At 47.6% G+C, this 24,878-nt stretch overlaps 1 protein-coding gene across 1 annotated transcript; it reads right to left on the reverse strand.

Moving 5' to 3' along the window:
• Positions 1–799: 799 nt before the first annotated feature.
• Positions 800–23,833, reverse strand: LOC135810073 (collagen alpha-1(IV) chain-like). Its single transcript, XM_065323541.1, has 26 exons — positions 23,226–23,833; positions 21,993–22,112; positions 21,692–21,736; positions 21,195–21,248; positions 20,072–20,125; positions 19,326–19,542; positions 18,312–18,799; positions 17,200–17,299; positions 16,568–16,674; positions 16,048–16,216; positions 15,102–15,272; positions 14,341–14,466; positions 13,587–13,856; positions 12,084–12,281; positions 11,434–11,784; positions 7,676–7,729; positions 7,056–7,289; positions 6,632–6,811; positions 5,929–6,126; positions 5,429–5,535; positions 4,814–4,985; positions 4,494–4,619; positions 3,892–4,053; positions 2,993–3,327; positions 2,443–2,667; positions 800–1,778 (listed from the first exon to the last, which is right to left on the reverse strand). Exons 1-26 carry the CDS (start codon positions 23,307–23,309, stop codon positions 1,500–1,502), a joined length of 4,626 nt encoding a protein of 1,541 aa, XP_065179613.1. The 5' UTR covers positions 23,310–23,833; the 3' UTR covers positions 800–1,499.
• Between the last annotated feature and the right edge of the window lie 1,045 nt (positions 23,834–24,878).

The following is a 24,878-nucleotide window of genomic DNA, read 5'->3' on the forward strand; positions in this document are numbered from 1 at the left end:
TGCGACGTTGTTCTATTTGTGTTCTTGTCATCTTTAGCAGATTATTGCCATTGCCATGTTCAACGGATTCTCACATTGGCATTATGCAGTGCCTCAGTTTTGTGCTGTACCGCTTCAAATTTGGCAGTACAGGCACCTACCGGTAGAGAGCCACCAACGAGTACAAATGTTGCTCAAGTCTCAATATCTATTTTTCTTGCTGGCAGAATCCCGGAAACTTTGTGTTTCAGTTATTTGCGATGGTGCGTATTATATTTTCTTGACGCCACATTTTCCTGTGAAGTGCTTATTATGATTTCATTGCTTGTACAGTATCTACTTCATCGATCTGTTAGGATATTCCCCGTATCATGTATAATATTGAATTATGTTGCCCAAAATTATAGCATTTTTTTAAAACAATCATCGGAATGACAGTGCAGACACTTTTGTTAGAAGAAAATAACGGTGTATGGTGTATGTCTGGATGTGTGTGAGGGGTGAAGGTCGCTTTGCACTGGCACTAGCATAATTGCCGACATCCTACAAGATTGGTCTTGCCATAACTAATAATTGTACATGTACTCCTCTGCCAATGTACTGCAAAGGAGGAGCTGTTGACGACTCGCACACGTCCACTCCCAACACATGATCGGTTGACTGGTCTGGAACGTGACAAGCTTCCCCTGTTGTAGGTTGTGAAATGCCCATTTTTCAAGGCACTTTGGACTTTCCCATCGTGTCTTGTAGATTGGTGGGTCTATCAACACTGGTTATAAAGAAGCACGTTGCTTGCAAGTAGACACAACGACACGTTACGTGAGTACCAGCAGAGTATATTGTACAGATGGGATTTGACAAGAACAAGCAAAGAAAGACTGATGGAGTGGAGTTTGACCAGCATCTGCTGTAGCACGTCCCTTGTTCGGTGCTAAACTAGGTGAATTGAATTAAAAACAGAGGTTTAGGATAGGGGATCCGGTTTGATTGTTCAACAAGAATGTTCAAAGAAGGGCGGTTGCAATAACTAGTAGATCGCACAGCTGTATAACTATTGCGCATTGATTATCTGTAATTGTTCTAGAAGTATATTACAGTATGTGAGCAAAGAGAATGAGTGCATGTGTGTGTGTGTTTGTGTGTGTGTGTGTGTGTCCAAAGCAGAACTGGCTTATGCTAGTGTTCTCTACAATCCAGTTGAAGTCCTTGCACTGCTAACCTTGTCATCAGCTTCTTATCCGCCATTTAATATGTGCTCGTTACCAAGTATAACTTCGACTGACATGGCGGTGCGGATTCACCCCTCCACACCCATACCACAACAGCCGTCCGGAGGTCCACAGGACAAGCAGTGCACACACACACATGAGCTAGTCTCGTGGTGTACTGTGACTGCTTGTCCTGTGAGGTACCTTGCTGTAGTCGGCCCACTAGCAGAGAAATCTATTCGTAACTACAACACATGGAAGTGTTGTTGGTGTGAGGAAGCCAATCACCCATCAGCCACTGTCGTTCTGTGCCTATGGCCGGAGAATCCGCGGCTCCTCTTTACGGCACACACGGCAGCGACCGATGTTGGCGGCGATCTGCGCGTTCTCAAGCTTCTCTGCCGCGGTCGGAGGCTGGAACTGAGCATTTCCGTCGCCGATCACGCGCAGCCAGAAGTTGAGTGTCTTCTCGTGGTGGGTGCAGGAGCCGTGCGTGTCACACTCCAGTACTGGGTTCGTTCGCAGGTTCTCCAGGCAAGCACCGGGAGAGGAGAGTGCCTGTCCACCTCCCTGGCCACCGTGCACCGCTTGCTGCACACGCAGAGCAGGTAGCAAGAAATGCAACACAAAACATCCACACAGAAATGTATTATATCCAGCATGAGGCATGTCAGCCATAACTCCATGCATGCGACTTGCATGGTAGATCAAATATCAGTGCCGATTTACAGTGTGAGAACGAAAAAGTAAGAGCGTGTGCACTAGGAATACATAATGTGTCCGCGCTACATCAGGAATGACTCCTATTTGCTCATCGTGCCGGCCACACTGAAAATGAGCCATTCATGTACGTCACGGCATGGACAATTGTGGTGTTGTGCCCGGAGACGATTCTGTGTAACACTGAACACTGCCGTAGAATCTGTCAGGTGCGTATCTTTAGAGATGTTATTGCAACACTGCAACGATGTTCAGCCCAAGGCCGCCCCGGCAGGGTGGTAAGCCCCAATATCAGCCCATGCTAATACAGGTTTTTCCAGGGTTTCCAAGGGTTTCCCAGGGCTACCCAAGGATGCCTCGGGTTGTGCAGGGTTTCCCAAGGTTTCCCGGGGTTATCAGCTTTACTATCAAACAGCAATACCATCAGATACAGGCACATGGTATTTCATATTCCCAGCGGCTATGTTTTGCCGATTGTGCCATTGCCCCAATAAGGAGATAGTACATGTTGAATTCACAATAGGCTGAGCCTTACCCCAACAAAGCTGTATCCAGTCCAAACCGTTACCCACGACTCCGGGCAGTTCGGTATCGTCGACGTCTGGCTGTGTACCGCGATGGCGCGCGATGGTGCCTCACAAACAGTGCAGCGGCTGACCATGTCGCGGATGATCTGTTGGTCGGTGGTGGGCATGTTCATGAAGGTCTCCGTGCCGGCCAGCCAGTAAGTCAAGTCGCCGTGCGGTGTGGTGAAACAACGCTAATGCAGTATACGGGCAACGAGCGCAGCCAAAATACACATGCACACACACACACACACACACACGCACGCACACACGCACACACACACACACACATACACATCCCATTAGCATGGACTTAATCTAATTTAACATCCACTGCAAACGTTTGTAATTCCGAAAAATTCCCCAAACACGTTTGATAGCAATACCAATAGTAATTCACCAAATCCACGCCAATCACCAGCAGTCACTCCGGTCAGTCCCGTGTCTACAGGCACATTCCCTCATTTAGTTAATGAAATCCACTTAACTAATCCAGTATAGGTGGTTGTGTGATCTTACCTGTCGGTTGGTGCACTGCAGGAAAGGACTGACACTGTAGCGGCGCAGGCAAGACCCAGCCTTGCCCAGGTCCTGTGCATGACCATTGCCATTGCCATGCGACTGCATGAAGCTGAAACCGTTGTAGATCTCCGTCCAACCAACAGGGCAGCCGGGATTGATGTTCGTCTGAGAATGGCGTGTGATCAACCAACCGCCGGATATGCTTCCGGGAAAGCCAACGCCGCCTGGTTCACCCTTGCCGCCCGTCTCTCCCTTGAAGCCTCTTCCTCCCTTGTCTCCTTGGTCACCGTCAATTCCTTGGAAGCCATTGGGGCCGATTTCTCCCTTAGGTCCTGTACACAGTAACATGTTCCATGGACATAGTCTGGGTTAGAGTACAGTATGGTCTGGGTTTGAGTACAGTGCAGTTTGGGCTGGAGTAAAGCATAGTCTGGGTTAGAGTACAGTACAGTTTGGGTCAGAGCACAGTCTATGGTGAGTTTCAACACGCATTCTTCTGCCTATACCCATAGCAAGCAGCGGCATATGTGTATGGGGTTATGCCGGTATTGATGCATGTAATTGCACTCCTATCTTCAGATATCAGTTCCTATATCTAGCGACCTTGCCAATAACCGACAAAAGCGTGTAGCTTGTGATTGAATTCTATGCCCGCTCCAGCGATCTACATTGTCGGAACTGAACATTCCACACTGCCATATCCAAAAACCTCCCAGCCTCAGTTGTATTATGTACACCAAGTGAGAATTTATTCTACAAGGAGATGCTCGTAGCACAATAGTTTGCAATCTAGCTAACTAGTTACTTCTGTTGCAAAAATTCAAAGCATACTCCGTGTCCGAGTAACCAGCAACAGATTTAACAGCTCTTCCTTAGGCACAGTGAATTCCCCTTACCTAAGTCGCCCAAATCTCCACCTAGACCCTTTGGTCCTCGTTCACCAAGCTCTCCGAGTGGACCACGGCGGCCCTGGTCACCCTTGGCACCGGACGGTCCTGGATCTCCGTCATCACCGATGCTTCCCTTCTGGCCAACGAATCCCACTTCACCCTCGCCACCTATTGCACAAATACAGTACAGAGCATGCACATACGTACACACGTACACACACACACATACACACACACATACGCGCACACAGGTACACACACACACTCACACAAAACACGCACACACAGATACACACACATTCACATTCACACTAGTATCTCGTATACTATCTACAGCCTGCGCATAATGCACTCTGTTCTCATACTGACCATTTTCACTTCTTGTATTATTGTAAATTTGTAATCTCTATTCGTACCATCGCTTGAATGCAAGGTAGGTCAGCAGTGTTGTTGATGCCAGGTGGAATGGAACAAGCCACATCAGTGCAGATCTTTGATGCACAGCAGAATGTAAGCATTGTTGACCTTGTTCACACTATGACTACATGTGCATGAAGTCACTTGAACTAAAGCATATACTAGTAGTGTACAGTGTACTGTGCACATACCCTTTGGTCCCTGGTTGCCTTGGTTACCCTTCTGTCCGACCGGTCCACGGATACCGCGTTCACCACGCGGTCCCATCTCACCCTTCTGTCCGATGTCTCCCTTAGATCCACCAATACCACGATCACCTAGACAGTGCAACAAACACAAACAAAAAGGCAAAGAAGTGATTGACATGGAAGAATAGTATGAGATCGTAATAAGTGGAGTCGACTGTATTGTATAGGCAGTTGCACACTCTTGGATTATTCACTCTTGTTTTACGATGATCATAATTGTTCTACTGATGGCTTCATGGACAGCATGCGTGCACTCGCCTTACCCTTGACTCCCTTGAGTCCATCTAGCGCCGGGAAGCCCTTTCCGCCCTTGTCTCCCTGGCGACCCTTCAGGCCGACCTCTCCTTCTGCTCCGTTGTCGCCACGGGTACCCTTGATTCCCTTCACTCCACGCGGGCCATCGCCGCCCTTCAGACCTATCTCGCCTTGCTCACCCTAGACAGAAGAAGAAAGTGAAGCATGGCAGTACGTATACATGTCAGAAGAAGACGCCGACAAGAGCCCGGGTACTCCTGGTATCCTTATCATCACATAGCTACACTGGCTGCGTAGCTATTGGCCGAGTCCAATAAGAACATAAAAAAGCGATCAACTCTTGAACTATCAGTATCACCGTATTTTCAACTGATGTTACCTCATAGCCTCATATAATCACCATTATTAATTGTATCTCTCTCTTATTGGCCAACGGCTACCGTGAGAAATAATAGTAATGATGAATGTATCCCCATTGACCATGCTTAGCTCAGGTGACCACATGCTCAGTTCATGCCTCTTGTAATTGAACGCAATGTCATCGTGGACAATGGTTCGCTTCATCAGGAAATCTGTTATAATATGGGAAGTCGTAATAAGTGGAGTCGACTGGTTATACTCACAACATCTCCATCAAGGCCGGACACACCACGGTCACCAGGTAACCCTTCGAAACCCTGACCTCCCTTGATGCCCTTGGTGCCTTTCACGCCGGTCAAACCAAACCCACCTGAATGTTCAAAGCAGTACAGGACAGTGCGGTACAACATAGGGTTATGTGTTAACAAAGCAAAACACAAAATGATTGGAGCTTATGGCCCTCCAACCTCCAAGTATCACAAAACACAAGTTCATGTCAAGCATTTGTATAATTATGGTTTCTTCCCCTGTTTCTGTTAAAAAAGGATAAAGGCCCACTTTTATGAAGAAATTGACACGTTATTCTTACGGCTGAATGAAGTTGAGGACTCCATTGCAGCTGTACTTATGGTTGATTCACATGGTGGTAAATACACACCTGGCAATACGGCGGTAAATACATGCCAGCCCATGCACGCTCTCTAAGCTGCAAAGTGTGAATTTACCACCATATTCTTACAGCTCTTGAGGAATTAGCTCTTACCGTCTGGACCTTGCTCTCCCTTCATGCCCTTTAGTCCTTCATCTCCAGTGTCGCCACGGAAACCTTTGTCACCCTGCTGACCGTCGATGCCGGCGCTTCCCACGTCACCTTGTATACCGACGCCACCACCGATGCCCTTGATGCCCTTCTCGCCCTTCTGACCGCCCGTGCCAAACTCTCCCTTGCGTCCAGCATTTCCTGAGAACACGCACCAGAGAAAGGCGGACAGCACGATTGGACAAGGGATTTCCCCTCAGACAAGAGTGTGATGCCATGTACTACTGCACCTGGGAAATACAGCCGGTCATGCATCTTGTGAGTGTTTGGTGAACCTGGATGGGAGGGGGATGGGATGGAGTCCACCAAGCCTGTCTTGAGGAAGGAGAGGGCCAGCGGGAGGCGGGGAGGGGGCTAGTCCATCAAGTCGGTCTTGAGGAAGGGGAGCGCCAGGGGGGGGGGGGGGCAGGGGAGGGGCAGGGGAGCGGAGGTTGTTCATTAAGCCTGTTTTGAGGAAGGGGAGGGCTGGGGTGGGGGTTGGGGGGGGGGGCAGGGGGGTTGGGGGGGGGGGGGGGAGTCCATCAAGTCCTCCTGCAAAACTAGAAACTACAATGATAGAATTCAGTGAGTCATCAAAGTCACGATGCTGAATATCTACCTAGCATTGTGTTTCCTGATCAAGGTGATGCACAGTGTACTAGCTTACCATTGTCACCATCCGGTCCTGGCAAGCCTTTGCCTCCCTTGAATCCCTTCAGACCCGTCTCTCCACGATCTCCCTTGGGTCCTTGTCCACCGGTGGGTCCTTGGAATCCTTGGTCGCCTTGTTCACCTTGAATACCCTGTTCACCTTTCTGTCCTTGATCTCCTTTGCTGCCTTCTTCGCCTAAGAAGCGAAACACACAGGATAAGGTGTCAGATAACGTAAACAACTCCTGCTCCAATTTGCACACCCTAATGATATACCTTTCAACACAAGAAAATGCCACACAGTCATAACAAGGACAACTAACAATACAATAGCCTCAGCTATGCGGGCAGAAAGGAGAGCATGATCAGCAAAGAACACAATGAGATCAGAATTTACAGAATTTACAGTAACAACAGCAGTAGCAGATTCCACAACATACCTTGAAGTCCCCCGCCACCCATTTCGCCCTCCAAGCCTCGGAATCCCTTAGGACCTTGGCCACCCTTGTCTCCTTTGAATCCTTGTGGTCCTTGCAGACCAACTACACCAATGGAGCCGACTGCACCAGGAAGACCCTTCGGACCCTGGTCACCTTCTGGTCCGATGATGCCCTTTTCACCGAAATCGCCTGAGTCGCCAATGAGGCCATCCTCTCCTTGACCTCCCTTTTCGCCTGAGAAAACAAACACATTGAGTTTCGAATTTCAGTTGCCACATCGCACCATAACTTGTGTCCGCATAACATTAGACGTGCATTGTGTTTAGACACTACCCATCAGCTACTGGCGTTCGTCTCTCGGCACAAAACATCACATATACGTACAACTGTTACAGTCTAAAACAGGGCATGAGAGAGAAGTGAAGTAAAATCAGTGACTGTGTCTAGGTTGGCAATGTATCAGACTCATGCCCCAAGCTGAGGCCAAGCTTCAACTGAGCTCAATGACCGGGCCATGAAATTGCAAGTATACTTGAAGGATAAAACAATACATCAGTAACAATGACTTGTTACAACTAAGTTGTCTTGTGTGATTTGGCAAGGATAGCGCTAATTCTTACCCTTGGGTCCAGCTTCACCCGTTTCTCCAGGATTTCCGCCCATGCCCTCTCCACCTGAACAACAGCATGGACAGCGAAAAGTACTGCACGGCTTTGAGGTTGAACGAGGTTTTTGAGCGCAGCACATCATGCAGGGAACATAGTATGATGTGGCCCTCCGTACGCATAGTGACACAAATGATAGGCACGGTCAACCTTGTGAAGAGCGACCTCGGATATACCGGTAGCCGCAATTCACAAAATCATGACATAATCATCAGACGTAGTGGCCACTTGACGGCATCCTGTCAACCTCATGAATAACAGAACTTCTCTCATGCATGTTCGAGGGTCGTCATAGCAACGTTGACTGTATCTCCCGATTCATCCTGTCAAGAGTACAGTCAATTTCGCTTATAACGACACTCGGCAGGGCATCAAAAAGGTGTCCTTATTCGCGAAGTGTCGTTATACCCGAAGTCTCATTATTATGTATTACAGTGGGATGGGACTTTGCTCTGGGCATGGAAGTTCTGTCGTTATTCGCGAATTGTCGTTATATCCGAAGTCGTTATTAGCGAAGTTGACTGTACATGAAAACCAGAGTGTGCAGCTCGGATGGGTGGCTGTCACAGCGAAATTCCGTGATTACATCATTTTAGTGATGTAGTGCGTACAAGCAGGATTCAAGCAGGTCTCTTTCTGCACAACTGCAGCTCAGTTGTACGCACTACGCCATTTCCCGCCTCAGATCTGGGCCAAATATGATGTAATTACGGAATTTCGCCGTGACAGACACCCATAGCAGAAAAGGCCCCAAGCTGCACACTCTGGTTTTCATGTACTCTTGATCCTGTGCATGTTCGAGGGTCGTCATAGCAACGTTGACTGTATCTCCCGATTCATCCTGGTTCAACAAGGTCAACAGAAAGCTTGGCAGGTATATCTAGTCCTGGCCCTGAGATTAGCATGTCTGATGATAGCTAAAATCTGATACTCGGAATTTCAACAAACCATGCACTCCACTCTGCCTACTGTGTGCCCCGAACCACACATACTATACCATACACACTACAACATTCATACTATACCATACACACTACAACATTCATACTATACCATACACACTACAACATTCATACTATACCATACACACTACAACATTCATACTATACCATACACACTACAACATTCATACTATACCATACACACTACAACATTCATACTATACCATACACACTACAACATTCATACTATACCATACACACTACAACATTCATACTATACCATACGCACTACAACATTCATACTATACCATACACACTACAACATTCATACTATACCATACACACTACAACATTCATACTATACCATACACACTACAACATTCATACTATACCATACACACTACAACATTCATACTATACCATACACACTACAACATTCATACTATACCATACACACTACAACATTCATACTATACCATACACACTACAACATTCATACTATACCATACACACTACAACATTCATACTATACCATACACACTACAACATTCATACTATACCATACACACTACAACATTCATACTATACCATACACACTACAACATTCATACTATACCATACACACTACAACATTCATACTATACCATACACACTACAACATTCATACTATACCATACACACTACAACATTCATACTATACCATACACACTACAACATTCATACTATACCATACACACTACAACATTCATACTATACCATACACACTACAACATTCATACTACAGGTCGTCCCTCGTTAATACATAATCTCTGGGACTTGACAAATGTTATGTATTAACGGGGTTTATGTACTAAACGAAAGTGTACATAACTTGCTTGTATACCAGAATTTTTCACTTTTTTCAACTTTTCTGAGTGTTTCTTGCTACCATGACTAGGCAGCGAGATATTCTTGATTCCCTCGATATAACATAAAAATTATGTTATAACGGTCACATTTAGCGAAGATTCTACAGTTGACATGGTACATGCCCAGCCGCGGCCTGTAGGCTGTAGTACAGTCACTCGGCAAAAAAACAGAGCTTTGTCGGTTTGTGATGTGCGCTCTGATTTCTATGCCTATTGCGTCCACAAGTAGAAACTAGAACACGATGTGCCTCCACTGGAAGGCCAAAAGATCAGTAAATTATGTACTATTGAGGTAGGTGACATGCGGGTACGGAGAAATGTTATGTACTAACGGGGTTTATGTACTAACGGATTATGTACTAACCGACAAAATTTGTATGGAAGTGACCACGTTTCGTCCGGGACTTGAGATTTCTTATGTACTAACGGGGTTTATGTACTAACCGGACTCGTATTAACGGGGGACGACCTGTATACCATACACACTACAACATTCATACTATACCATACACTAGTGTTGAAACGAGCGTATCTATAACAAACGAGCGATCAGTTCCACTAACGAGCAAGCTATCGAGCGAGCTAACGAGTTTCATTGATGTGGCAAATAATATGATTATTTTTTTGAATAATTTTTTTTCTAAGTTCGATTTTTTTCAGCTGGTTCAAATTATCACCGCCGGCTTTTGGGTTTGCTGCTGCTTCACTTCGGACTGCTGTTTGGTGTCGAGATGTCTTTTCAGCGCCGTCGTCGATTAGCCTTTGTAATAATAGACCGTTTTGCAAAGATTGCAAGTAGCCCTGGTCTTCGCTGCAAAGCGGGAGAAAACTTCCAAACGACTGAGCGTAACTTTCACTCGAATGGAGAGGTGACCGAAGCATATCCTGCGACAGGTCAGCAGATGCGGAACAAGACATCAGTAGAGTCCACCAAAGCTGCAACGACAACTGAAACAACTCAAGTGTCGTGCAGGCATACAGTCACCTGTAACTGCGAGTGATTTTCACTTTGCGCGGGACTGGACTCTCGATCGACCAGGGAGTCGTAAAATATGTTACGACTCCCCGGTCGACATGTACTGCCATGTGTACGGAGTACGGTGTACGGTGTTCGTTAGTGCAAACGAGCTGGCCGCACAAACGAGCCGAGTTTCTGGCGAGCGAGCTAACGAGTATCCGGTGGGATCGTTTCAACACTACCATACACACTACAACATTCATACTATACCATACACACTACAACATTCATACTATACCATACACACTACAACATTCATACTATACCATACACACTACAACATTCATACTATACCATACATACTACAACATTCATACTATACCATACACACTACAACATTCATACTATACCATACACACTACAACATTCATACTATACCATACACACTACAACATTCATACTATACCATACACACTACAACATTCATACTATACCATACACACTACAACATTCATACTATACCATACACACTACAACATTCATACTATACCATACACACTACAACATTCATACTATACCATACACACTACAACATTCATACTATACCATACACACTACAACATTCATACTATACCATACACACTACAACATTCATACTATACCATACACACTACAACATTCATACTATACCATACACACTACAACATTCATACTATACCATACACACTACAACATTCATACTATACCATACACACTACAACATTCATACTATACCATACACACTACAACATTCATACTATACCATACACACTACAACATTCAAACTATACCAAACACACATACTTCAAGTATATGCTACTGGAGTGACAGACTATGGTTCTCTGAGGAATAGAGTGTTTAACTTACCAGTCAGTCCAGGCACTCCCTTCTCGCCCTTGGCTCCCGGCGAGCCGTTGCTACCATCCTGGCCGCGTATTCCTTCCTCGCCCTTCATACCCTTGGTGCCCTGCAGTCCCTGAATGCCTTGCAGGCCCTGCAGACCTTGGTCGCCTCTCTCTCCTTTCGGGCCCGGCTCGCCAGGTGGACCGGTGAGACCTATGCTGCCGGTGTCACCGACCATACCGCGAAGGCCTCCAGCTCCCTGAGCACCGGTAGCACCGCGATCGCCTCCAAAGCCGGGTGGGCCCTGCGGCCCCTGGTCACCTCCCAGACCTGCTTCACCTTTCACACCACCCTGTCCCTGGAATCCGTTAATACCTAAACAAAGTAAAGACAGAGTGAAGAGAATGGCTTGCACACGTTCTGGAAGTTTACTCCAAGCCTGCACGTCTGCTCAACATGAACACTACCATAATCCTATAATCATGGACAGCAGCAGGTATCAACAAGGAGCCTGTTTTTTGTATTTTAAATTGATCTTGAATGATCAAAGAGTCTGCATGAACATTTGCGAAAGTACCAAGCTCCTCTAGAACAGATCACTTCACTCATGGTTACATCGTGTAGCGCATACAACCAATCAGGACTTCAGAAATGGATCCGACTGAATTCCTCACCCTTTTCTCCTTTGATACCCTGTGGTCCGGGGAAGCCTTCATCGCCGGCATCACCCTTGGGACCCTGTGGGCCGAGGGGGCCAGTTTCTCCATCAATTCCCTGGAATCCGTCTGGACCTGGTTCGCCGTCAAAGCCAGTCGGGCCGGGTGGTCCGGGCAGTCCCGGTTCTCCCTCGTCACCTTTGATTCCCTTGCCACCTGGAGACGGATACACACATGTACACAGCACTCCGCACTTAACACACAAAGTATTATAATTGTTGGTAATAGACAGGTTCTGCACAACGAAAATTCGAACGAAGTTTCGCGACAGGCCTTGCGAAAATGTGTACGAATTTTCGCAAGAACTTTGTGTTCTGTACATTTTCGTAGTTTGCACGCGCCAAGTGCACGTACACCATGACCCGATCTCACGAAACTTCCTACGAAAGTTCATTTCGCGTTCCCTGCAAGTTTCGCGTCCAAAGTTGCGCAATTTCGTGCGAAGTTTCTCACTTCGTGACGTAGAGCGACAGTTCGTACACATTCTCGTTTTGCAGAACCTCTCTTTTATCTACATTCTAACGATGGTTATTTCCACCTAGACAGATGGGACGCTGTACTAGCGATCCAAACGCAGGCCATGCACTCTTAGAGACTACTAGCAGTCGAAACTAATACGAGGAAGTTATCATTACTCGCTCGTGTGTACGTGCAGCACAGTGTGTTCATGTGTATGTAAAGTACTGCGCAGCAGCCCCTCAATGCCAACCAACCAAAGGGAGAGAGAGTGTGTGTGTTGTGCTTGTGAATTTTGTGTGCTATCTACACCCGAAATATCACAATATCTTGGGTATCTGGGCGAGCTGCAGCCGCTGTTTAAACTTAGCTGACTTCAGTGTGGAGGGGTCAGTGTGGAGGGGTCAGTGTGGAGGGGTCAGTGTGGAGGGGTCAGTGTGGAGGGGTCAGTGTGGAGGGGTCAGTGTGGAGGGGTCAGTGTGGAGGGGTCAGTGTGGAGGGGTCAGTGTGGAGGGGTCAGTGTGGAGGGGTCAGTGTGGAGGGGTCAGTGTGGAGGGGTCAGTGTGGAGGGGTCAGTGTGGAGGGGTCAGTGTGGAGGGGTCAGTGTGGAGGGGTCAGTGTGGAGGGGTCAGTGTGGAGGGGTCAGCGTGGAGGGGTCAGCGTGGAGGGGTCAGCGTGGAGGGGTCAGCGTGGAGGGGTCAGTGTGGAGGGGTCAGTGTGGAGGGGTCAGTGTGGAGGGGTCAGTATGGAGGGGTCAGTGTGGAGGGGTCAGTGTGGAGGGGTCAGTGTGGAGGGGTTAGCTCACCTCCATACTCTAGTGTTAAGTGCATTTTAGTGGATTCGGCGATTTCACAATTGATATTGCAAACAAAACGTGAACATTGATTACAATAACGATGACGACGGCAGCAGCTACAGCAACAACAACGTCATCCAGATAGTGTCAGGATGTATATACCCAGTATGGGCATTGAGAGCTGGATACTTATGCAGAATGTCTCTCACCTTGTGGACCTAGAGCGCCTTTGTTTCCGACTTCACCGGTCTCCCCCACCTCTCCTTGGATACCCTGTTCTCCAGTCATACCAATCTCTCCGGTTTCTCCGGGAATTCCACGCGTGCCCTTCTGCCCGCGTGTTCCCGGTGGTCCGGGAAGACCGTCTTCGCCTTGTTCTCCCATCACGCCGTTGAGGCCAGGGGATCCCTGGATGCCGCGTGCTCCCTTGCGTCCCATTAGACCCCTGCCTCCAGCTCCACCCTGCACTCCAGCCAAGCCTTCACAGGGTGGAAAGAAATGAAAGGAAAAATAAGTGCAAAAGAGATACAAAGTGTTGATTATGAAAAACATGTTGGGATGAAGCTATCGGCAGTACTAACAACATTCATATCACTGATAATGCACAAACAGAATAGCACCAGAGCCTTTCCGGGGTACGTCTAGAAAAACTCAGCCAAACAGATAACAACTACACCCCGGTGCGAAGAGATGATTCCTTACAGCTGATCCTATATTCAATGTACTCCACCGGGGAGGTGGAGGCATAGCAGGCACAATGATCAATGACGATGTCCTTCATGATCACATGATCTCCGAACATTTTTCAACCACTGGCAGCGTTGTGCAAGCAAAACAGTAGAAAACGACTAACTATTAACTGAGTTACTTTGAGCCAGTGTTGTGCTAGCAAAAGTGGTTGAAAACGCCTACAGTCTGAGCACGACTAAGAGTCTGAGCCAGTGCAACACAGGTGCAACGTACCTGATTCTCCTTCGAAGCCTTTCGGTCCTTGCGGGCCGTTCAGACCGAATGTGCCGACGTCTCCCTTTTCACCTGCGGGTCCCAGTGGGCCTGGTATTCCTTTCTCTCCCTTGATGCCAATAACACCTGGAAATGAAGGGCGCACACGATGATGAACGTTCATGAATATGCAAGATGAAAGGGAGAGAGAGAGAAAGAGAGAGAGAGAGAGCGAGAGAGAGAGAGAGAGAGAGAGAGAGGGGGGGGGGAGAGAGAGCGACAGAGATGGGGGGGGGGGGAGATAGAGAGAGAGAGATAGTTTATTCACGTAGTATCTGTAAGTTCCACACTTGCAATACATCACACTGTCATCGTCGCTGTGCAGGGCTATGTGTTTGACTCATTGACAGCCAGACACTGACTGCACTAAGAACAAGACCTGCAATAATACCTGAATTCATGATGGTGCGCATGTAAACTGTTACAGAGAAAAACTGTATACAGAGAGAAGCATAACCTTCAAGGTATATGGAAAGTTTTATCAAATGTTGACTTTGCACAACCTCCAAAGTCGAAAAATTACACTGTCTAAGTGGTTGATACAAGCGGTCGATACAAGCGGTCGATATTACGCCCATATGGGTAATATAGGACCAGTCAAGCATCTCAGGAATTAATGGAGGGTGATATAGAAGAGTGATAAACATGCATATCAGGTACAGTCATCAAACATGAGCAGTGGCAGTGATCACATTGTCCTAACACACACACGTTCAACTGACCTTGTATGCCGACGCTTCCTTCCACACCGATATCCCCCTTGCCTCCCGGCGGACCGGGCAGACCTTCTTCACCTTGGTCTCCCTTCACGCCTGGGTTTCCCTGTGGACCAACCTCGCCATTTACTCCGAGTTCACCGGTGATTCCAATGATGCCTCTCTCTCCTTTCTGGCCTGCACATGGGATGTAGTCACCACCAAGGAGAAACAATATGGTATGTGTGAAAAGAGAACTAATTTGTCGGGTTTCTTTAGGTTTATCGCAGCCACCAATCTAGGTTTTCCAGTACACGGGCACCACGTTATTCACGGATGGCTTCATGGCAGGTGTGAACAGTATACTGTGATCGTTTCAACCGGTTTAATTAACAATTTCTTTGTTGTTCACTAGACGTCAATGCAAACAGTTTGGGCGGCAGTCACAGGGAGCTCTGCTGATCAGATCTAACAAGCTAGAAACAGCTGATCAGATCTAACAAGCTAGAAACAGCTGATCAGATCTAACAAGCTAGAAACAGCTGATCAGATCTAACAAGCTAGAAACAGCTAGAAACAGCTGGCTGTCCAGAGATGGAGTATATTGTAAAGATTCGCTGCGTTAAAAATAAAACAGTAAATCATCGGACGCTTCTGATTGGAACTATAGTCAACCTGTGTTTCAAATACTGTAATTTCACAAAATTTCGGTGTACTTTTATTTTCGGTACTTTCGGTGCATCTGTTTCATGCCTAAAATTTCAATACACCAAACAAACACTAACACACATAATCCAATAGGGAACTGCTTCTCTGTACCTAAAATTTCTGTTCACCTTACCTGACCTTTTGCCGTCATACCGAAAATATTGAGCACATAAAAATTCTGAGATTAGAGTACTCTATTCAAGGATGCAAACTCCTATCTCAGCGTTGGCTCATAATGATACCGTAAGTTCTTAGCAATTCTTACCCTGAGCTGCGTCGAGACCAGCTGCGCCATCAAAGCCACGCAGTCCAGCCACACCTTGCTCACCCTTGACTCCTTTGGGCCCGACGGTGGGAGCACCTTTGGGACCCGCGTCACCGGTCATGCCTATTTCGCCTGCTCTTCCCGTGTTGCCTTCGTCTCCTTTGATGCCCTGCGTGCAAGGATCAACCGTACACGATGCAGAGTATTCACAGTCTTCGGAACGATGGAGTGCACTTGAAAAAGGCGGCATCTTTCTCCAGTATGCAGGCAACGTGCTCTGGAAGAATACTGGCCGAATACAACCTACGCCTATTCCATTGAATATGTATTCCTTCCCTTGGCAATAGGGGTTTGGACTACAGTATTTACATAGCAGTTCCAAATGTGAAAAAAGATATGCATGTAGTGTCTACGTACTCAGTATCTCAGTAGCAACGCACGGAGCCAATAATTTTATTCCCTTGTGTACCCACTAGCTGGATAGGAGAGGCCAGGAAGCGCTGGAGACCGTGTGCTGTACCTTTTGTCCGATCTCTCCCTGCACTCCGGCTATTCCTTGTCGACCATTCTCGCCGGCCAGTCCCACTTGCCCTTGCAGGCCTTGGAAGCCCTGAAGACCGACGTCACCTGGATCAAGCAAACAAGACAAGCAAGAGGGCTGAAAACTAGAGCACAACAGAAAAGAAGCAAGATGAAATCTTTATGTCCTGTCTCCTTGCGGACTGGCATACATGTACATTTGCAGGTTGCATCCTTCACAAGCAATCACAGACTCATCTCCAAGTAGGTTCAAGGCTTGGTTAGGTAAAACAACAACAACAATCAATCCCAGCATGCACAATGCATACCATGAGACTGTGCAGTAGAAATATAGCAACTTGCATACACAACAGAAAGAGAGCTTGTGAATTTGTAAGAAAGTTTGTGTGTAACAACATTAGACATCTGTGGTATTGAATAAGCATTCTGTGGAACGCTTCCGGCTTCCTCACGCCAGTCAAGCCAGGTTGAATTCAAGTCGAGACTCATGATAATCGTCACGCATCATCAATACACACAACAATGCAGCAGAAACCAAACAGTTATCATAGCATCGAGTGACCTTTTGAGAGGCCATTACTGCCGCTAACCTTGGGCGGAGGTTTTACCTACCTTGGAATCCCTTGAAACCAAAGACACGCTGAACCAGGTTGGAACCGGCCACTCCACGCAGTCCCTCATCTCCTTTGTCGCCCTTCAGTCCAGCAACACCCTGTCACACAAGAAAATATTCTCATGGTTAGACAATTGTGTGTGTGTGTGTGTGTGTGTGTGTGTGTGCGTGTGTGCGTGCGGTGCTCGACAGTTGTGCTTCAAATACTAAGTAAAGCAACGCAATGTAATGTAATTCCCAGCAGCTAGGGATACCTAGTGACCACACATCAACGCTACCTAGTATAGCCCAGCAGCGGATCCAGCAATCTTTACAGGGGGTCCAGCAATCTCCACAGGGGGTTCAGTATAGTCAACACTGAGTAGCTGATACATGTACATGGACATGCATATGCTTGCCAGCAGTACATTTATGAAATTTAGGAGGTTCCGCGGAACCCCTCCTGGATCCACCCTTGTAACCCCGGAGACACTGACAGCCTCCGTAGCTTCCAGTAGGGGCTGTGCAATCCGCCTACAGACCATATCAGAATACTGTCTAATCGAAATAGAAGAGTTCAGATGCAAAACGCGACAAATTCATTTCATTGCTTTTCGGACAATGGCCCGAAAGGATACGTTTTATGTGCAGTTTTTACTTTAAAATGATATGGGTAACGGTCTTGAAAATGGATTTTTCAGGTTTTGAATGTGAAAATTTACCTGAAGGTACCTCTGGACACGCAGCTGAAAATCTAAAATTTGTCGCTTGCAGCAATTTGCATCCTTTAAACTCTTCTAAACAACTGTTGATACAAAGATACAATGACAGTTCTGTACATGTATAGACCTTATTCGATAACGTGATTTTTGGACTCGCCTCCAGGGATTTGTCGTAAGCTGGGGCACGCGTACGTGAAACGAGTGGCAAGAAAGGCCCAGTTCGTACAAGGGAGTAGTAAAGTACCGGTATTTTTCTACTCCAATGTTCCCACGCCGAGTCCACTGTGCACTGAGTGCAGGTCTCTTGCCACTCCCTGGTTCCCGGGACCCCGGTTCACGTGATTGTGACGTTAATCGAATAAGGTCTATTGCTATTCAGCCGGCAAGCCTAGGCAACATTGCTCCATTACCTCTTCTCCTTGAGGTCCTTGGCCACCGCCCACGCCATCAGCGCCAGGCCGTCCGGGAAATCCTGGGAATCCTTTGACACCCTTCAGACCCTGCAGACCGGCCACTCCTTTCTGTCCTGAATCTCCTTTGGCGCCCGCCGCACCGTTCTGACATTGTATGCAGTTGTCACCGGGTTGGCCTGGCGATCCAGGCTCTCCCTTGTTGCCCGACGTCCCGTCCACGCCGCTCAAGCCGTTAACGCCCACGTTCCCGCTGGGACCCGGCTCGCCCTTTTGGCCCGGGATGGACTCGCCGGCCGGGCCTGTGTCGCCAGGCTGGCCCTTCGGCCCCGGAGCACCTTCAATGCACTCGGGACCAGGAGGTCCGTCGGGGCCGGGAAGCCCGGGCAGTCCAGCGATAGATCCTCCAGCATCGCCTTCCCCTCCGGGTACGCCAGCAAGACCCGACACCCCCTTCAAGCCCTTGGCTCCACCTTGACCTGCCAGACCTGGACGGAAAAGAAACAAGATGATAGCATACCGTAAAGTCAAGTGTATAAAGGCCGCGGCTTATATATGACTTTTTTTGGGAATTTTGCAGGCTTCTATATGAGACAGGCTTCTGTACAAGACAGGTATTTCTATGTATGTCAACACTAAACCAGGCTTGTGTGCTGACAGTGTATCTTAAAAATCAGGCTTGTATTCAAAACAGGCTTCTATACAAGACACTACAGTAAGCAAACTAGTATGTGTATGTGCTCACTTCCGTCTTGTATGTCCATAAAGCTGCACATGCACAAGTATGAGAATCAGTAGTGCGTGTGTGCGGTCACACACACATACACACACGCACACACACACACACACACACACACAAACACACGCACACACACGCACCTTTAACCCCTTATGTGTCCATTCATGCACCTCAGCAATATCAAGCTTGACTTGCAATGCTTGCAAACACGTCTATGGCATGCACACGCCATGCAACAACTGCGTGAATAATCTGAAGAGAGAGAGAGTCTCTACCTGTTTCTCCGGTGGCCCCCTTGTCACCGTCTGCTCCAGTTGATCCAGGCGCACCAGGCAATCCTGCAAGTCCATCGGGTCCGTCGGGCCCGGGAAGTCCTTCTTCTCCCGTGTCTCCCTGCGGTCCTGGCTGACCGGGTACTCCTTCTTCTCCCGTATCGCCGGGAACGCCCGCCATTCCGTCCATTCCACGTTCACCTCTGTCGCCAACCGAACCCTGTGTGCAGAATGCACAGCAAAATCATGATTACATCACAAGCGGCTGCCCCAAGATACATCATAAAGTGCCAAAGTCGAATGGCCGTGGTTTGAAGAAGCTAGGATGCGATTTGAATGCAAAAGCAATAACCCATGAAATCTGTGTTATCCTCAAATTCCATATTAAGCTAGGTCTGCTAGTTGCAACACACAATTTGTTATACATGCACATAGCATGCTGACCAGCCCCACCCTAGAACAAGGACACCCACAGACATGCAACTGCATCAGACACATGTATGGGCATACACAGGTCTGCACATATGTACACACTCAGACTTAGACTCAGACATGCCCATCGCGGAAGCGATGATAGCGAACCGCTATGTTAGGTATAGCAACTTGTGCTGGGATTACACCATTCAACAGCTTGCAAGGCTGATGAATTGACCACACACACACAAACACACGCGCACACACACACACACACACACACCATTAACACACACCATTAACACACACATTGCACTGTTCTGCGGATTCCTTACCAATGCTCCCGGAAAGCCGGCCTCTCCTTGAACACCATCAGCTCCAGGAAGACCCTACGCACACACACAAACAGGAACGGGTAACTCATAGTCCAGTACGACTGACTAAACACTGTATGCAAGAAATGCATATAGTGTGCACTGTGCAAGATATCGACAGTGGATGCCCCCCCCCCCCCCTTCCTCTCTCACTCTACCATAGGATAGTGTGTGTGAGTACCAGAGACGTAGTACCAGGATTTCAGGTGGTCCAACCCAATGGGGTACTTGACCGGAAATGAACATTATGGAGGAAAATCTCTTTTTTTAGTAGGGTGGTCAACTTTTTGAAATAAATAAATTCTGATCGCCCGCTCCGGCCCTGGGTATCTGACTATGTCTGTTGCGGCAAAGGTGACACAGAAAAGAAGAGAAGTGATTTGTCCCCATTATGCTGAGCGCCCTAACACCCTCTGTCATTGGTCAAATTTAGAATGGGCCCCGTGAACGTCAATTTAAGATGTTCCACATCCGCATGAATGTCGCCGCCCTCTAAGATCAAGGTGCAGATGCAGCTCCTAAAGTAGTGGAAGGCGAGTAGATCAGACCCACCACCAAAGTGGTCAACGACCGGAATTCCCATTCGCTGCATTCATGCTTTCCTTATCGGCCAGGTCACGAGTTTCCAATTACTTGTGTGTCACTGCACGGCTGGAAAAATCCTTCACACAAGGGCCTTCAACTTCGGACCGGAATACATGTCTTATACTGGACGTGTTCCCCTTTCACAAAATACAAAGAAAGAGAAGGGAAAATCCCCAAACATTTGCAATGAGTACCGTATTTTCCGGAGTATAGTGCGCACTTTAGATGTGCTATTTTAGGCCCTAAATCACAGGTGCGCACTATGCTCCGAATATGAAATGCATGTACTTCAATGAAGATTGAAGTGCGCACCCCCAATGAAGATTGGGGGTGCGCGTTATACAAAGGTGTGCACTATACTCCGGAAAATACGGTAGGTTCCACTTCGTTTACAATTGTAGAAATGATTGGATTCACTATCAACTATGACAGTCCATTTGTGATATTTGTTTGCCATACACATTCTCTCAAAATCAATGTAGATGTATTCATGGCTTACATCATCTCCGGTCATGCCTTTGAGACCTGCCGCACCAACATCACCTTTCAAACCCTACAGATAGTGCACATACATACACACATACATACATGTATACAGACATATGCCCATATTATAAACAAACACACACACATGCACGTTGGACCTTGGACGCGCTGCCATATTCTGGCTATGCAGAATGCACGTGCACACACACACATACACACACACACATCCATCCATCCGTCCATGCATACACATGCACGCACATGCTGAGTTACTACCTAAATGCTCCTGTCATGCCAATTGTTCCAAGCACACACGCCGAGGCGCAGCTGATTTGCACATCCTCATCAATACATCAGTGTAGCATTGGGAATTGAAGCTGGAGCTGATAGAGATTAGTTGAAGATAATTCCCACAGGTGACTTGCTGACCAGCTATGCTCATGCATGCATACTCATACCTCGCCAGATTGTGAACTGACCAGGGAAACTCTGCTAATGCATACAACTTACCGGCAAGCCACTAATACCTTCCTCGCCAGTATCACCGGGAATTCCCTGAAATGGACACGGCCATGCGGCAAACACACACACACACACACACACACACACACACACACACGCACGCACACACACACACACACACACACACACACACACACACACACACGCGCGCGCACACGATATTTTCACCCTTTTTTTGCTCTGGAATCACAATTCATCTTTTGATTACCATGCATGAAGCATGAAGTCCGCACATTTCGCCAGCAGCGTCATGCAGTCTTGGAAACAACATACACAGTTTACCACCTACCTTTTCACCCGGCGTTCCTTTTAGGCCTTCAAGACCTTTCACTCCTGGGTCACCTTTTGGCCCGCGTTGTCCCACCGTACCTGGTTGGCCCTTCACTCCTTTGTTGCCTCTTAGAAACCGCTGTGCACAACACACAACACACAATCAGACATTCATAATGTTTGTCAGAGGTTCACGACCGTCGGAGTCATCTACATATCTCCGCAAAGCAATGGGATGCTTAGGCTAATGCTGTCAGGGGGTCACCTAACAGTACTGCAGTCAGACACACCTTTGATAGCATGCCAGTAGAATGATGATAGCAGAAGATGAGAGCTGCCATAGTAAACCCCTTCTTGTTTCGGGCGAGGCAAGATTGAAACACATCTACGCCTCTTTTCAAAAATGACACACACTCGCGATGGGCCACACACTAACAGCGGCACACGCTCTCACGTCGCCACATGCCCTTTGCAAACAGGATAACAATGCATACTGGCCAGAGTCCATAAGCAAGAGAATGCAGCTGTGGTTATGGGTCGTGCGCGATGTGCCGCCTTCATTACATAACCCACCTGCATCACACCCTGCGCTCATGCACTCACTATCACTATCTTTCCTACCAGCATATCCATTTGTGCTTCATTTGTTTCAATCCCTTCTGCTTTTACTCAGCTTGTTCAATAATGGAGTCGCACTGCATAACATGAACAATTCTCAAATCAGTGCTCCCGTCATGTACAATGCTGGCAACTGAAATCCGACCCCTGAGCGGTGCGCTCACATCGCAAAGACCCAACACGCGATAGTAAAACTACGAAATAGAGACCGCTACAAAATGTAGAATGTGAAGGCATCGCTAAGGGGTCGGATTTCAGTTGCCAGCTCTGTAGTAAGTATCTAGTGCATGTTTAGAAAATCCTTTTGCTGCAGGTATGGTATGTTACTGGTAAGACTGTAAGAGTGGATCATTCACTCTTGATCCAGGATGTACGAGTACTCCATCAGACCCCAGAATGACTGGATGATTGCAGCTGCAGGAGTCACTGGGATGCGATAATTGATTGCTGCTGAGTGCTAGATAACCCTAAACCGCGAAGGCTATTTTTGACACCCGTCCACATCCTCTCCTCCAGATTACAGAGTTTGTATTTTCTGACCACAGCACACTCAGCACTTCAGCAATGCCTTCCCCCCCCCCCCCAACTATTAATTTTTTCTTTCCTAATCTGCGCACGCGAATCTTTTTCTTACCGGTACATCGATTTGTCCTTCCACTGACGATGCAACCAGAACCATGCTGAGCATGGATAGGCACAAAAGCTTTCTTCTCTCCATTGTATCAACTCAAGCGTCCGCACCTCGGCGCCGTCTCACTATCTTCTTGTTCTGGCTTACGACTTGGCGATGCCAGAGAGAATGGCCACGCCGTCAGCAGGCTTCGACGTGGTGCTTCCAACTCTTCTCCGTGTGTGATGCCAGCAGTGGCGATCGGGAAACACTCCCTCACCTTGCCATGCACTTCGTTGGAGTCCTCAGAATCCCGGAGCTGTCTAAAACTATTGCGGTGGCAAAAACATGCACACCTCTTCGATACAGGCTTACGTCTGTGGGTAAAGCTTGCGCTCCGAGGAAACCAGACGGGGCTTACCACCAATGACTTATGTGGGTTCGTTCAAAATTACCAGAGGTTGCTGCTGCCGCTGCTGCTATGCCGGAGTGAGGAATACTTGAAAGACTGAAACGACGTGTTATCAGCCACGCAGTGCGTCCAAGCAAAGGTTGAAACAAACAAATTCACAACAGCGCAGCACGGCAAAGCGGCAGAGCGTATTATTACTGCTATTCGGGCATGTTGGTATGCCGAGTCCAGCAATCCACTGGGAGGCAGAGCCGCACATGCACTGAAAAACAGCTGATGATCCTGTCCTGTCCCAGTAAGACATTGTTCATTCTAACCCGTAACCAGCCAGTAGTGGCGGCTTGCTGGGACAAAAAGCTTCCAATTGACCACCCGGACCACGAACTGGCCGCAACGACTGACAAACTGTCGTAGAAGAATGGCACCCAGGCATGGTGCAGCACGTGAAGGCCTAATCTTTGTCAGCAAGCTGACAGTAAGCGACGGACAGAGTCATTTCTTTACTAGCAGCAAAGCTGGGAGCTTGCACCAGCTGGCAAAGTCTTGTTGACCATGGATAACCAAGATGACATGGCATGCTTTGAAGGGACCCAACGGGAGTTTTCATCTCTCCGCATACCGGTATGCCCGCCACACCAGCAATGCAGAGTAATGACTATGTAGATGAAAGTGCGAAAGCGCGGAATCCTTCCATGCGGAGTGTTGCGGCGTCATCATTGGCGCTCCATGGACATCAGTCACCACTGCTGCCAGGCATCAGTTCGAGTCGTCACATGGATCTCAAGCACCTGCCTAAATCAGAATGGGTAATAAAATAGTAAAATCTGATCTGTGAAGTCCACAGAGAGTGACAGCAAAGATCATGCAAGGACCATACTTCATGCCACTGTCACTGAAAGTGTTGCCGAGGAGAAATACATGTACGGACTCGGATGGAGAGCCATTTTTCTTCTAGAAATACATGTACATGACATTGCAATTAGCAGTCAGGGCTCAACCCAGCCTCCCAGGAATTGAGGTAAGTCAAAAGCGCACATGAGTTCGGTTTGCAAACTCCAATAAAACCAGCCAACCAATCAATCATCCTCTCCATCCTGGCATAGAATCTCTCCACTATGCATGTGACAGCAAAGGCTAAAACCACAGAGCTTTAGTTTTACATGTTCATCCGAATTCAAATTAACACTAAAAATAAAAATTAAAAAAATTAAATGTTGCCTGATGATCGTGACTACATGCAACTCGGAGTTGCAACATAGCTTACC

This window comes from Sycon ciliatum, chromosome 2 (genome assembly GCF_964019385.1).
Source record: "Sycon ciliatum chromosome 2, ocSycCili1.1, whole genome shotgun sequence".
Classification (NCBI taxonomy): Eukaryota; Metazoa; Porifera; class Calcarea; order Leucosolenida; family Sycettidae; genus Sycon; species Sycon ciliatum.

Bases quoted from the DNA above. Each gene is read 5' to 3' on its own strand.
- LOC135810073 (XM_065323541.1), bottom strand. From the start codon at position 23,309: ATGGAGAGAAGAAAGCTTTTGTGCCTATCCATGCTCAGCATGGTTCTG. The intron at 6,127-6,631 runs GTAAGCTAGTAC...GCGTGTTCTCAG, and splicing joins AGGACCGGATGGTGACAATG to GAAATGCTGGACGCAAGGGA. The intron at 4,986-5,428 runs GTGAGTATAACC...TCTTCTGTCTAG, and splicing joins CCGGCCTTGATGGAGATGTT to GGTGAGCAAGGCGAGATAGG.